The sequence below is a fragment of the Balaenoptera ricei genome, chromosome 4 (assembly GCF_028023285.1).
Source record: "Balaenoptera ricei isolate mBalRic1 chromosome 4, mBalRic1.hap2, whole genome shotgun sequence".
NCBI classification, from domain to species: domain Eukaryota; kingdom Metazoa; phylum Chordata; class Mammalia; order Artiodactyla; family Balaenopteridae; genus Balaenoptera; species Balaenoptera ricei.
The window spans coordinates 90,872,398-90,887,259 of NC_082642.1; the positions used below are offsets into that span (position 1 = coordinate 90,872,398).

General features: G+C 50.4%; 1 protein-coding gene across 6 annotated transcripts in view; it reads left to right on the plus strand.

The window, feature by feature from the left end:
• Window positions 1-14,862, plus strand: part of SLC12A8 (solute carrier family 12 member 8) — a 133,570-nt gene that overhangs the window by 68,575 nt on the left and 50,133 nt on the right. For all 6 annotated transcript variants that reach the window (XM_059922110.1, XM_059922114.1, XM_059922115.1 and 3 more), the window contains one exon: window positions 10,321-10,434. In XM_059922110.1, the coding sequence (XP_059778093.1) occupies window positions 10,321-10,434 (114 nt within the window). The remainder of the gene's footprint in view (window positions 1-10,320; window positions 10,435-14,862) is intronic.

Sequence of the window (14,862 nt, forward strand, 5' to 3'; positions counted from 1 at the left end):
TTGAAAGATTGCATCATACCACAGTTGTCAGAGCCATGGCTTTGGACTCAGACCCCTGTGTTCAAATTCCAGCTCAGCTGTAACTCATTGCATGGACTTGGTCAACTTTCTGACTGCTCTCCTCAGTTCTGAAAAGCAGGTAATCCTACTTTACTGGGTTGTCAGAGCATAAAATAGTATATGTAAGAGGCCTACAGTCATAGCTGGTACGAAGTGGGTGCTTAATAAATAATTATTATGATTATCATTGTTTATCCTGGAAGAATAGGTCTCTGGAGGCCCCTGGGTTATACTCCAAGGCAATGCTTCTCAAACTTCAAGATCTGGGGATCTTGTAACGATGAAGGTTTCAGTTCCACGGGTGGGGGCTGGGGGAGGGGAGAGCTGAGGCTCTGTGGGTCTGACAAGCTCTCAGGTGGTGCTGATGCTGACGCTGCTGGCCCAAGACCAGGTAGGGCCCCAGCATCCAAGTCCCCTAGAGGAGCGGCCCGGCCTGCTTTCTCTTTGCACTTGCCCAGGGCAGCCCAGGGTAAAGGCACACTCATTCCAGGCCAGCTCTTATTAAGCAGGACTGGTGTTAAACACTGCTCCCAGGCCTGGGGTTCCAGTGACCAGGAAAGTATTGAAAGCGGGAAGGTGTCAAAAACAAGACTGGGACAGCCGCGCCCTTGACTTTGCTGAGGTTTTCCGTGGGATCTGGGCACGGTTGATATCGAGAAACCACAGTCTGTGCTTCTGGACAGCTCTGCCTTAAAGGCCCACACCCCAACCTGTGACCCCTGAATAAAATCCTGTAAGTTCTAGAAGTCAACAAAGGGAGTTGTGATTTCCGCCTGAACCCCTGAGAACATGGTGCTTTCTGCCCAGTTCCATCGGGGAGGAGTCGTGTGTGGTCAGATGGCTCGCTGGGGGTGCCCACTCACCTTGCAGCGGCCAAGAGCTGAAGCGTCCGTCATCTGAGGAGGCAGCTTGCTTTGGCGGGGGAATCGGAGTCTGAGACTAGGACTAGTCTGTACCTGTGGCTTTGTTCCTCCCTCTCTGATCGGCCTTGGCCAGGAAGCTCCCTTTATCCTCTATTCCACATCTGCAAGCCAGAGAGGAGCCCAGGCCAGAAACAAGGATGCTGGAGGTGGTCCCTGCAGGGGGTACTATGGAAAGAAACGGCTTGTGTTTTTTTTTTTTTTTAATGGCAAAATATGTATAACATTAAAAAAAAAACATCTTAAAGTGTGCAATTAAGTGGCATTAACTCCATTCACCATGTTGTACAACCATCATAACTGTCTGCTTCTAAAACATTTTCATCACCCCAAACAAAAACTGTGTCTATGGACCAATAACTCCCCATTCCTCCCCTTAGGCCCTGATAACCTCTGTTCTGTTTTCTGTCTCTGTGAATATGCCTATTTCAGATATTTCATATGAATGGATCACACAGTATTTGTCCTTTTCTGTTTTTTTCACTTAGCACGTTTTCGAGATTCATCTGTGTCGTAGCAAGTGTCGATACTTCGTTCCTTTCAGTGGCTGAATAGTACTCTATGTATGGATAGACCACATGCTGTTTGTCCACTCATCTGTTGATAGACACTTGAGTTGTTTCCATTATTTATTAATAAAGTATTAAATTTTTTGCTTACCTCCTGGGTCTAGGCAATGGAGACACACCAAGAAATAAGACAGTACGGTTCCTATCCTGACCTGGCAGGTAGCAGGCAGTGACAACAGAGACCTGAGTGCCATTGCAGGGCACACGTTGGAGGTGGCTCGGCCACACTGGGTTCTGGTCTTGCCTGACCAGCTGCTGACTGTGTGGCACGGGCTTCTCCTTTTTCGGGCCTCAGCCTTCCCATGTGTAAAATGGACTTGAGACAAAAGACCCCGGTGGCATTATCATTCTATAGTCCTGTGATACTGAATCTTCTGCCATGGGATTCTAAGAGAGCGTCTGCTGCATTTCTTTCTTGGGTAGGGCTTGGTTGGGGTTGGGGAGAACTGCCCTTGGCTGCAGAGCTGGGGCGTGTGGAGTCTGAATACTTCCAGCATGGTGCTGGACAGGAGGGGGGGCCCTGCTTGCATAACCACGTCGATGCTGACTGCCCCCTGCAGGGAGCCCCTTGTCCTCCCACCCCCTTCTCAGCTGCCTGCCTGGAGACGGTGTCCAGGCAACAGTGGGGCTGAGGCGTGACTCCCAGGTCGGAACTCTGGACCCCCATGGAGGCCGGAGCTGTGGGGCGGGCAGCCGACGTGGGGGGACCCCCAGTTGGGTTAGATTTGGGGGGTGTAGGGGTGTGTGTGGGGTTTAAGTAGGATGGGAGTTGGGATGCCAGAGTCAGGGACGGCCAGAAGGAGTAAATGGTGGCTGGGAGGAACCCACAGCCTGGGTGGAGACTTCCTGTCAAAACAGCCACTTATCCTGGCGGGAGAGTGCATTCCTTTCCCCCAGGAGATAAGAAAGCCAGATATTTTTCCTTTCTCAGGGCTCCTTTGAGCTGAGAGCAGTGTTGGGCAGCCCACTGGGGGCTCCGAGGGCGGGGGGCTGGGGGCTCTGCAGTCCCTTCCGTCTGGCCCTGGCCTGACCAGCTGGGCTCCTGGCTCCCCTCCCAGACTCCCTGCAGCCTTGCGTGAGCACCGACCCCGGCGGCAGCGGCAGCCAAGGGTTGAATCCAGTCTCCTCTCTGTGCTTCAGCTTCCTTACCTAAAAAATGCACTACTTCATGGGGTGGTTGTGAGCAAATATATATAATGCACTTGGAACGGTGCCTGGCACAAACCCTTGCTCAGCATTTGTGGCAATCCAGGTTATTATCCTGAGATACCTCTTTGTTTCTTGGGTAGGTGAACTGCGAGTTCCTTAATGTTCTGGGGCATTTGGCAGTCCTTTGCTCGGTCGGCCTCCCCAGGTGAAAAATCTCATCTCATCTCAACTTGCTGACCCCAAGGCCATTATAAAAAAAGTTTTGTTAAGCATTTAAAATAGAGACCATGTCAGAGGATGGAACAATTTCTTGGATGTTAGAAATCCTCCCTTTCACAAGTGAGAAATCCTTTTCTCAGAAGGAACTCCAGGACTGCCTGTCCTAGATTGTAGGGGTTGGCAGGAGCTTCTCTTCTTACTGGAAACTTTCAGCCATCCGCTCCCAAGGGGGCTGCCCTGACATCCCCCCAACCCAGGCCCTTCATTCCCTGGGTTACCCAGCCCTGGGGGCTTTTCCGGCTGTTCCCACCATCCAGTTGTCCCAGAGGGTGGAGGCCTTCCCCGGGGGCCTCTGGACAGGCCCAACCCCACTTCAGACTTCCCTTCTGGCCACTGCTAGAATGCCCGGCCTTCCCTCTGTGTATTTTCTCTCTGGGTGGGGGCCTGGGAGCTGGAAACCCTGCTCACATCCTCTCTCCACCCTCTCTTTGGAGGACCAAACTCACTAGGGCTGAAGCCAGAGAGGGGGTTGTGGTCTGGAGAAGGCTCCCAGCTCACTGCCCAGAAGTCCTGCAGGGAAGGAAATCCGAGCTGAGGGCGGGGGCCTTGGGGGCCTCTTCTGAACCTATCATTATTGCCCCTTCCATCCCTTTCCATTGACAGTCCAAGTCAATACAGCCTGATCCAGTTCAATTTCAGAATATTTCTGTGGAGCACCTGTAGTGGACCAGGATGGTTACGACCCAGTTCAATGGGAGAATCCAGCAAATGGGGACTTGGTGTTTTGCGGACTCCAAATGGGACTCTAAGCTGGGGTTACTTTCCCACTTTCAGTTCTCATGCCTTTTGAGTAGCTGGCTTCTATCAGTTCCCTCCGTTGTTAAAATGGACCAATGAATTAGACCAGGAAGCTTTCAGTATCTGCACTAACGGAGGGCACGCCTGACTGTAATAATGTAAGACCTAGTGGCAGGACTTGTAATTCATAATTGCTTTGTTTCATTAACAGATGAAAAATGTGACAGGGACCTTGTCTCACAGTCTGGAGCACACATTGTATCCACAGCCACAGAGAAAGGGAAGGGGTAGCAGGGAGGTAGGGGGCAGCACTGACAAGCTTTGGAAGCTAGTTTGGGATTTTACATCTGCCACTGGAAATCAATGGTGTATTTGGACGATGTGCCCTGAGTCTTGAGAATGGGCTTCTGGCTGGCAGCTTTCAGAATTAGAAGGGTTCTGAAAAACCATTTAATACCTGCTACTGGGAGCGTGATCTACATCACCTGGGTGCCCATTTAGACTGCAGAATCTCGGGCCCATCCCAGATGGACAGTCAGAATTTGCAGCGAGTCCGTGGCAGCACCGGGGCGTGAACCCAGGTGTTGTGAGTCTTGGTCCTGTCACCGTTCTCCCCTTCCTCCCAGAGATCTTCAGGGCCTCGTGCTCCACCCCAAGGAGGAGGAGAATAACCTGGGCTTCTCCTGAATCGATGCTCTCTGAGCTCAGGTTTGGGCACATCCTTCTTATGACTGAGGCTGCCTCACCCATTGCAGCTCCCAGACTTAACAGCAAAGCCCAGGGGAGGAAAACTCCACGGACCAGCCCAGGCCGCCGGGGTTTGCCGGGCCTAACTGCCCATCTGTGTCCACCTCAGACCGTCTGGGGTTGGGCCGTGGCTGAGTAAGCAGGGGGACGGCGTGGGCAGGAGCTCTGTGAGGGCCTTGGTGACAGGATGCGGCCCGGACACGCCTTTCTTTCCTTGTCACTGACCTCTCTATGTCAGGCCATTTCAGATTTGTTGTCCCTCCCCCAAACTGCGGGTCTCCGCCCCTGTGAGGCAGGGTCCTGGAGCAGCCAAGGCAGTGCCAGGTGCTGGGCATACCATCCCGGGTCCCAGGCGGGCTCCGCTGCGCAGGAGACCCTCCGGAGGGGCCTTGTGTCCAGGGCGAGGCTTGGCCCTCACAAAAGGCGCCCAATCCGCGTTTCCCTTGCTGCACACCCTACTGTACTTCCTGCTCCTCTGGGGACCCTCCTCCGGCTGGCTCCGCTGGACTTCTCTTGCCCTCCCCACCCCCAGGCGTTGTTTTGGTGTGTGTGTCCCTTCCCAGAACCTCGGCCTCTCCTTTCCTTTTCCTTGCAGGGCTGCTCTTCCTGTGATCTCCCGGGGTCTGGGCGACGTGCCCCTCCCTGCCTTCCTCTCTCGCGGGCCCTTCCTCTGCTCTTTCTATTCCTGGTTGGACCAGCCTCTCCCATTGTCGTTCCCAGGAAAGGGCTGTCTCGCTGGGCGAGGGGTGGGGGGACCCGAGCCAAGAAGAAAGCCGGGCCAGAAGCCCCCGCCTCGCCGGACCCGCGGCTCATGGAGGGGTGGCAGGGCCCACGGTGCCAGCGTCATTTTTAGCAGTCTCACTTTCTAAGTTAGTCAGCGGCCACAATCCGACACCCACACGTGGGGGCTGATGACTTCCTGCTGCCTCTTCTAATTTCAGCAGACCGACCCCAGAGGCGGGGCAGCACGGGTGGGAAGCCACAGGTGCCACACGGAGCTTCCCAGAAGCCACCTCGCCAGAGGGCGCGGGGCCCGGCCCCGAGGGAGTTGTGCTCTGTAGCAACTTGTGACCCGGGCTGGCCCCTTTGGCCCAGGCATGGTAGGTGGGATCCCATGGTATCCCTTGGGCACAGACCCCCTGGACCCTGCAGAACCACAGGCACCCTGGTGGCATCCCAAGAAGCCGTGTTACCCGAATGCTGAGGAGGAAGGCCACGCCTTCAAGTATCTTCCCTCTTCCTGTTCTTGCCTGGTTTTTGTCGTGATTCGTTTTCTCTTTCCTCACTCTGTTCTGTCTTTGTTCTTCCTAAAAGCTCATGGCTCACATGGGACCAAAGTGTTTTTTTCTGTGGGTACAGAAACAGATGTTCAGGTCAAACCCAGATACAGGCATGTGCAGCAGCTGCAGGCACTGGGCATTCCAGGCCTCTCAGAGTCGGGAGACATCAGCTGAGAGCATCCCGGCCCCTCATGTTACCAGCAGAGTAGCTGAAAGGCCCACAGAGGCAGACACATGCTCTAGAAATCTCTGGGGAAACAACTCAGGATGAATTCCAGGGAGACGGCATGGTCGATGGAAAATTGACTTCAGACAGACCTGGGGTCGAGGGTGGGCTCTGCTTCTTCCCAGCTGTGCGCACACCCCCTCAGTGTGGCATTCCATAGGGAGACACCCTGTCGGCCCCCCACAGGTGGAGAAGGGGAGATGCCATGATCTCTGGCGGCGTTTTGCGGGGTTGAAGGAAACCTGGGCTGTATGCGTGTCTCTGTGAGGGAGGGTGGTGCTAGGGACCTGGAGACTGGCCTTCTGGGGGAGAGGCAAGGGCTGTGATACAGGCAGGTCTGCTGTGTGACCTTGGACAAGATTCTTCACCTTCGTGAGCTTGGTTTTCTCACCTTTGATCTTGCAGGGTGGTTGTGAGGATCGAGGATGATGTAAATTAATTGGCGCCCAGTGACCGGCAGGTAGGAGGTGCTCAGTAAACGGCCACTGGCGATTATGTTCAGAAGAAAATTGCCCGGGATGTCCCTGGGGGACCTGCACTGTCCCCATGCACACAGAGACTCCTCGTTGCTTGGCACCGACTGCAGCAGGAAACGTTGACCTCTGTTCACCCCGAGGCAGGGCGTGGTGTCGCTCAGGGCTTGGGACAGCGTAGGTGCCTGCAGGGCCTGCCAGAAGTCTCAGGTACAGAGGCAGCCCCTGGAGTAGAGGTCCTGAACCTCAGGGTCCATTCCCCCCATAGAGGCTTCAGGGAACCCCCAAATGGTATGCAAAATGGGCATTCATCAGATTCTCAAACAGGGCCATGACTAGAAGAATTAGGGACCTTTGTTCAGCAAATCAGACAGCAAGACCCACTGTGAGAAGCCACGGCAGGTGGTGTCTGCTCTGCCCTGCAACGCTGGGCATGGCCAGCTGACCTCGCCCCATGCCTCAAGTACAAGCCAGCCAGAGACATCAGTGCCTGACCTGGACACCCTCTCTGCATAAGCTTGAGATCCAGCTGGACCACTGGTTAAGGGTCTGGGCGAGAGACTGGAGACCCGGGAGTCAGGGCGAAGGCCAGTGGGCCAAACCTCTGGCGGGGCTGGATCAGGACTGGGGAGCCTGACGCGAGGTGGGGTGTCGGGTGGGTGGAAGTCATAAGGGCCCGGGAAGGTAGGGGCAGAGGGAATGAGGTAGGTCCACCATGTGAGCCTAGGGCTCCTTCTCATCCACTGGAATGTGGCACACGTGAAGGGTGGGCCCTAGGGTCCTCCGCTGCTGGAGTGGGCTTGGTCAGAAAGGTCAGAAAGTCCTTAAGGTCAGAAAGTAAAATGATCTCTCTAGGCCTTGAATTCCAGTTTGAAGAAAATCACTGCAGGCTCTTACCTCAGAGCCTATTCAGAGACCTCAGGCTGTGGGCTGTAGGTGTGCCCTCTCTCTCTTTTGCTCAATTTCTTTTTCTTTCTTTATTTGCCCCTAATTTTACTTGCCCTTATGTTTTGCTCATAAGCCACTTAAATCATTTTGAAAAGCAGGGAGAGGATAAATGGAAAGAAAAAAAAAGAAATGAATTTGTTTATAGAAAAGCTATCTGGAGAAAGTAGGCTTTCAGTTGTGGGATGTTTTGTTTGTTTTTCTAAAAGATTTTAATTTTTGATAAGTTGATTATGCTCATTAAAGACAGGTGGAAAATTTGTAAACATAAAAAAAAAAAGAAAAAGAAGTCCATAATTGCATTATACGAACAACCACAATTAGTATTTTGGTATGCTTCCTTTTCCTACATATATACATTAAAACTTTTTTTTGTATTCATCCTATAAATGGTATCCAGTTTTCTTACTTAACATATATCATATATAACATGGAGAGTTTTCTTTGGCACTAAAAAGTCTTTCTTTAAATGTTTTAAATTTATTTTATTTATTTATCTTGGTTGTGCTGGGTCTTAGTTGCAGCAGGCGGGCTCCTTAGTTGCGGCATGCGAACTCTTAGCTGCAGCATGCACGTGGGATCTAGTTCCCTGACCAGGGATCGAACCCACGTCTCCTGCCTTGGGAGGCGGATTCTTAACCACTGTGCCACCAGGGAAGTCCCCAAAAAGTCTTTTTAAGCATTTGAAATACCTCAGGCTTTCAGAGTTAGACATTTAGACCCCCCACTGTGCCGTTTACACTATTATAAATAATTCATTGACAAACATCTTTGTCCATAAAGTTCTTTTCAAAGTTACGGTTATTTCCTTGAGAACAGCTCAGAACTGGACTTGAGGGGAGAGGGCTGGGGCCAGCGGCAGTTGTCAGCGCGAGCGTGTGCTTGCGAACGTGTGAGGGCTGCCCTTGCGGTGGCCCTGCAGAGGATGGACCCCACCCCCGTCCCCGAGTGAGCCCAGTGACTCATTCCCTCACTCTGTGGATCTTGGTGGTGGTATGGAGGGAGAGAGAAAGCTTTCCAGTGACTCATCTATGGCGCCTGCAATCCCTCTGACCCTTCAGGCTGACCGGGGGCCAAGCCCTTCAGGCCTGGTGACCAAATACCCGCCCATGTCAGGGCGGCCTCGGGACGGCGGAGATCAGTGGAGCCTGATGGAGTGTTCGTGTCCCGCATGGCCGGCCTGCCCTGCACGCAGCCCTGCGCTCAAACGTGCTCAGGCCTATGCGTCACCCAGCTTGGCCGAGCTCCCTTCCGAGGCAGCCTGGGCTGGTTTTCTCCTCAGAAAGTCTAGTCAGCAGGGTCAGCCAGCGGATAAACTAAAGTTAACTTAGCTATTATTGCTGTTTTGTTAATGAGGGGAGGACCGGCTGTGAAGATGCCAAACCATTCGGAAATGTTGCACAGTCCTTGGGATTTAAGGTTCAGGAGAAAGAGAGCAGTCGACAATGATCTTAAGTCCTGACTGGACTCCCCAGGGTCCCTTGTACTTCACTGAGCTTTCATTTTACTATTTTTTTTTTTTTTTTGAAAAATACTTTTCCTATGAAGATATGAATCTTGGAAGCTGTGAGTAGTGCTGGCGCTATCATTGGAGTCATCAGCGAGACGGCGCTCTTCTGTGGAAGGAAGCTCAGGGTGAAGTTAAGCCCCGAGGGCGGTGGAGGACAGGCTGGCAGGAGATGGTCACCGCAGCCCTGGGGGTCAGCTACGGCGTGGCGTGACTGACGGCTGAGAACTCATCCTACGTAGCTGTGGGGTTGGAGGGAAAAGGAGCAGGACCCAGTTCTCTTGGACTGGAGTTCACAGGAACAAACCAACTCATTCTCCAAAGGCAGAGGCTGGATACCCTGGGTGTCCCTGAGCCCAAGGACACTTGACTTGTATCTTAAAATTCCACAGCCCACTAACATATCCACAGGTGCTGTTCAAGGTGACCTCCTTTGACAAAAAAGCAAAGTGTCTGTAGGACTGAAACCTCTTGAAAACTTTCATTTAAGGCAATGTAAAAAATGTTTAACATGCTTTGAAAAAATCATATCTGAGATGTTCCTGCTGTAAAGTAGTCTGTGAACCAGTCAGACTGAAAGCACGGCATCAGAAGATCCAAGAGCAAGATTCTTTCGGTGTGATCCATATTGGCACCCTGTGTGCTGTGTGGCAGGCACAGTGGTTGACCCTGGGGGACAGAAGTGTTTAAGACCGGATCTCTAGCCCCAAGGAGTCTGGTTGGGGAAAGACCTAATGTGGCTAGTCATGGAGGGCACTTAGGAGAAGGATTCTGATCAGGGAGTTCATGTAAAGCCCAGAGGAAGCAGAGTTTGAGTTGGGCTTGAAGAGTGAGTACCATATTGATGCTCAGAGATATGGGGGAAGGGTCTGGAAGCAGGGGACACAGGGCTGGGTATTAGTGGCGTTCTTGGGCAGAGTCATCTGCGTCACTGTTGGGGAGAGGAAAAGGCAAAGGACGAATAGGAAATGGTGGGCTGTTGCCAGGCTGTGGAGGGCTTTCACACTCATCTTCAGGAACTTGGACTTTACTCTGTAGCTAATGGGGATCCGTGGGAAGGTTTTTGAGCAGGGAGGTAACTTAATTTTTTAAATCAGAAGCAAACACTTCAATACATACTCATTGAAAGATTTCAGCTGTACTATAAGCAGAACAATAAAAATGCTACCCTTCCTAGAGGTAGCTACTGTTCTTCTTCATGTCATTTTAGTTACCTATATCCGTAGATACAGATACATAAAAATCAAGCCCTAGAAGTGGGAAGGAAGATGGTTCTGTCATCTTCTGTTTTCTCTCCCTGCTCCCTGCCCCTAATCACACCTACCTTTTGCTATTTAAAGTTACATAAGTGAGGACTGTAATCTAGGGAAGCCTGTGCTATATATCTTGTCACTTGGCTCATTTTGCTTTCCTTTGTTTTATTTCAGAACATGGTTTTATTGGATATTCACCAGAACTGCTGCGGAACAACACTCTGCCAGATTACAGCCCCGGCGAGTCCTTTTTCACTGTCTTCGGGGTGTTCTTCCCAGCAGCTACAGGTATTGGCGTTGGCATTCTTTTTTTTTTTTTTTTTTTTTTTTTTTTTTTTTTTAATGTCTGAAACATTTATATTAACATATTTCCATACATATTTCCATACAAATACAAATATGATTTTTACAAATTTCATGTGGCGTTGGCATTCTTTTTCACTCTCACATTAGGGGTATAAGTAAATGCTTGGTTCCCAAAACTCAGTATCATATTTGACCTGCATGTGCTCTTAGGATATATATATCTGACTTTATCGATGACTTTAGCTTTAACTAAAAATCTGTTATTTTAACAGAGAGTTTACTTGTTCATAATTCCTGAAAGCCCCCAACACGATTTAATCCTCCTTACCCCTTATACTCATATGTTGACACCTCTTGGCCAAGTTAATAGAGAGGATGTATTGCTCTTAGGGCTGAACAGGATGGATTCCTCAACAGGACAAGCTGCTCTTTCCACCTTGGAATGAGTGCAGGCTTGGTCTAGAAACTCCCCTTCCCCTAACCCAACCCATGTGCCTTCTCCCAGGGGGGCAGAGAAATGCTATTGTCCTCTTATCACACTGGGTGTGGGTGAAACCAGGATCCCCATGGGCAATGACTGAGTCTCCTTCCCCTCCCTTTCCTGCTTTCCTGCTCTACAGTGGCTGCAGGAGTCTTCCACAGTGGAGGTCCCTGTAGACGTCTTGTCTCCTGCTCAGGGCCCCAGCCTAGAAGGCAGTAAGCTAACATGTTTACCAAATGCTCCATAAGAAATAACCCTTTGTGAGGGACTGGGTTTGTTCCCAGGACACAGACTGAGCAACACATTTCATTCTCGATCAAGGCAGTGTCGATGCCCTGGAGTGTGGCTGATTTTGTCTCCTTTTTCTCCTCCCTCTGCCTTCCTCCATAGAGAAAGGAGGAAAAGCTACTAGATTGTTGAAAATTTTAAAAACTGTCCATATCGAATGTGGGCAAGGATTCAGAGACACTGGAACTCGCATACACTGCTGATGGGAATGTAAAATGGCACAACCATTTTGGAAGATGGTTTGACAGTTTCTTAAAAACCAGACATATACCATTCCACTTCTAGTTATCTCCTACCGAGGAACAAAAACGTGTATCCATATAAAGACTTGTATATGAAAGTTCAAAGCAACTTAATTTGTAATAGTCCCAAACTGGAAACAACTCGAATATTCATCAGCAGGTGAATGGAGAGACAAGTTATGGTATCACCGTGCAATATAAAACTACTCAGCAATTAGAAAAAATGAACTATTGATAACCTGTGACAACATAGATGAATCTCAAAATAATTATGCTGTGTGAGGTCAGACAAAAACGAGTACCTTTTTTGAAAGGTTAAACGTATATAAAAATCCATTTATATAAAATTCTAGAAAATGCAAACTATAGTAACAGAAAGCACGTCAGTGAATGTCTGGGAATGATGATCTCACAGATGTGTTCATGTCAAACTTTTCAGATTGTTACACTTTAAACGTGCAGCTTATTGTATATTAGTTATACGTCAGTAAAACTGTTAAAATGAAAAAAAAGATTAATGACTTTAATCACCTTTAACAACTTTCCTGAACCCCGCTTCTCCCTCTAGCAGCGGCCCCGTTCTGCCCTCAGCACAGCCACCCACCAGTCTTTGCCCTCCCGACTCCGTTTTCCTGCCTCCTGCTCATCCACTCTCTCCTTTTGCAATTCCAGGCCTGTCTCTCCAGTGAAATGATTCTTTCCAAAGTCATCAGTGGCTTCTACGTCACTCAGTTCAGTGGGCATTTGCAGTCCCTCAGTGTGTTTGACCTCTCGGCTGCGTCCCACTTTCTCCTTCTTTTCTCGTGCCTTCTTCTCCTCGTCTCTCTCCCGCCTCTCTGACCTGCTTTCTAGGGGCATCCTCTTCTGCCTGCCCATTAAATGTTGGTTTTCGTCAGCCTGTGCCTAGGCCCCCTGTCTTCTTTCTCTACTCTTTCCCTTGGGATCGCATCCGTGTCCATTGTTCAGGGACCACACCCAAAGCTGACGACTCCCAGATTTACACCCCCAGCCCAGACTTCTCTAAGCTTCACGTCATATATTCAAGTGCCTACGTGACATCTTCTGTTGGTATCTCAAACCCAGCATGTTCAGAACGTAACCCATCCCACCTACCCCCCAACTGGTTCTTCTCTACTCCTGAGCTCAGGAATGGCACCTGTATCCCCCCAGTTGCTCAAGCTCGTAATGGGGGTTACTCCTGACTCCTTCTTCTTCCTTACCAGTACCCTCCAAGTTCTGTCAGTTTTACCTCCTAAACTTACCTGCCTTTACCTCCTGCTTCTCTCCATCTCTACCACCTGACCACACTGATCCAAGCTTCATCCCTTACCTGGTTAATTGCAGTGGCTCTGACCTGTCCCCTCTTGAGGCTTGGTCACAGGTATGAGGCTGGAGTTAGGCCTTGGTAGTGGCAGGTAGAATCCTGTTCTACAAATCCAGGTGTGCCAGAAATAGTGCATTTCTTTCACCTTAATGAAATGGAAAGAGAGTCAGTTTCTGACTCTAAGCCTTCATTCTGCCAGGATGACAAAACTGATGTCAGTCATTCATCATGCCTCCGCCTTGCCCTGTCATTCTGTATCAGGATCTCAGGGTCTTACCAAGTACCAAGGCATGTTAGGGGGCTCTGGCTATTCATCATCTGTGCAAAGAGCCAGGCCCTCCTATTGTCCTGTCTGCAGATCCCTTCAGGTTTATGCTCTCTGCTGCTTCTGAGCCACTTTTGGGGACTGGAAATCTGCTGAGCCTGGGAACCCTATGCTTAGAGTCTGTGTACTTCTCAGACCCTCCTTTCTGTGGTCTTGCTGGATCCCCACCAGTGCTGCCAGGGAGTAGGCCCCAGGTCCCCGTTGTTCCAGATCTCGTGGGCCTTTCTCTTCCTGCCCCAGCTCGAGAGGCAGTCTTCTGTTCTAATACGGACGGGGGACAGTGCCGTCCAGGGCCAGCTTCGTGGGCATGGATTTATGCATTCACACTGGGCCCCAGGCTTGGAAGGGCCACACACTTGGTTTAATGCTTTGCTGTTGCTAAAATTCTTAATAGTTTTTGAACAACGTACCCTACATTTTTATTTGTGCTGGGCCCTGCAAACTATGTAGCAAATTGGTTTTGTCCCCGCAGGCTCTCCCCAGTCTTTCTGCAGCTTCTTTTCAGCTTCCTCAATCCTCGGAAATCTCCTAAGGGCTCAGGCCTTTGAGAAACAGAACCCAAAACAGTGTGCAGGCAAATTCTACTTCTCCCCTGCTGCATATTTCCTCCAAGGCAATAAAATAAAGGTCAGGTTCCTTTTGAATGGACAAAAAAGGAAAGGGGAAAATCAAAAAGAGGAAAAATTTTAAAAGTTAACATCTGAAAATATCTTCTGGCCCCTCCCACTCCCCACCCCCCTACCCCGATCTTCGTCCCCCTCCCGCTTCCCACCTGAGTGTTTGTTTCCTTAGGCCTGGCAGTGAGTCCTGATGCCAAGTCAAAAGCCCATGCTTGCAGGCGCCAGGTTAGCAGTTCCACCTGAGGCAGGGCTGTGGGCCTTCGAGGCAGGCAGGACCACCAGGAGGCTGCCTCAGGCATGTGACCCTGCCGGCCCCGCTCCGTGCTGCTCCCTTGGCTTCCCTCCTTTGCCTCTCCAGGCCCTGCATCTTGTCAGAGAGGGGATGCCTGGTGTGAGAGAGGGGCAGGGGTGGCTAGCCTCCCCTCTGGTACTTCTCCCTCCGTTAAGGAATTAGCAGTGGCTTGAGGTTGGAAGATGCCACCCAGGAGCCCAGAATTTGAGCTGGACTAACATTTGAGATCAGCTAGTCCAGCGACTCGCAACTTTTCGTCTTTGAATCCATATTCATTTTTGATAATCACTAAAACCCTCACTAACCTGGAAATTCTGATGTGCCTCGCTGGATCAGAGAGGGGTATCTTGGTCCTTTGTTCGAGAAAGATTGCTACCTAAGAATATTAGCCAAGCTTCTTTATTTTCTGTGGTTTAAATTACGAAAATATTGTTTTGTAATATTCCAAATATAAAATTATAATATTGAACAAACTGTCTTCACAGGTCTCTTTTACCCCAGCCCTCTTAGGGCATGTGCTTTACTGTCCCTCCCATCCCCCCTGGCCCAACCAGGTTGAGAATCACTGAGCTGATCCTTTGTTTGACCAACTGGGAAAGGAGGAGCACAGAGGAGTTTATGAAGGATTGAGGAAGGTCACCCAGCTTTAGTGACCGGAGTTGGGTCACCATCCCTCTGTGGAGGGTTGCCTTTCCTGGCTCTCTCTCTTTTGCAGGGGCCCCAGTGTAAACACAGTAGACAGGACAGGCAATTTGTATCACTTGGCTTTCCCCTGGCAGATGTTCCATTAAGCTATGAAAAGCATGGATGATTGGCAGTTTCCATGGTGATGGATTTG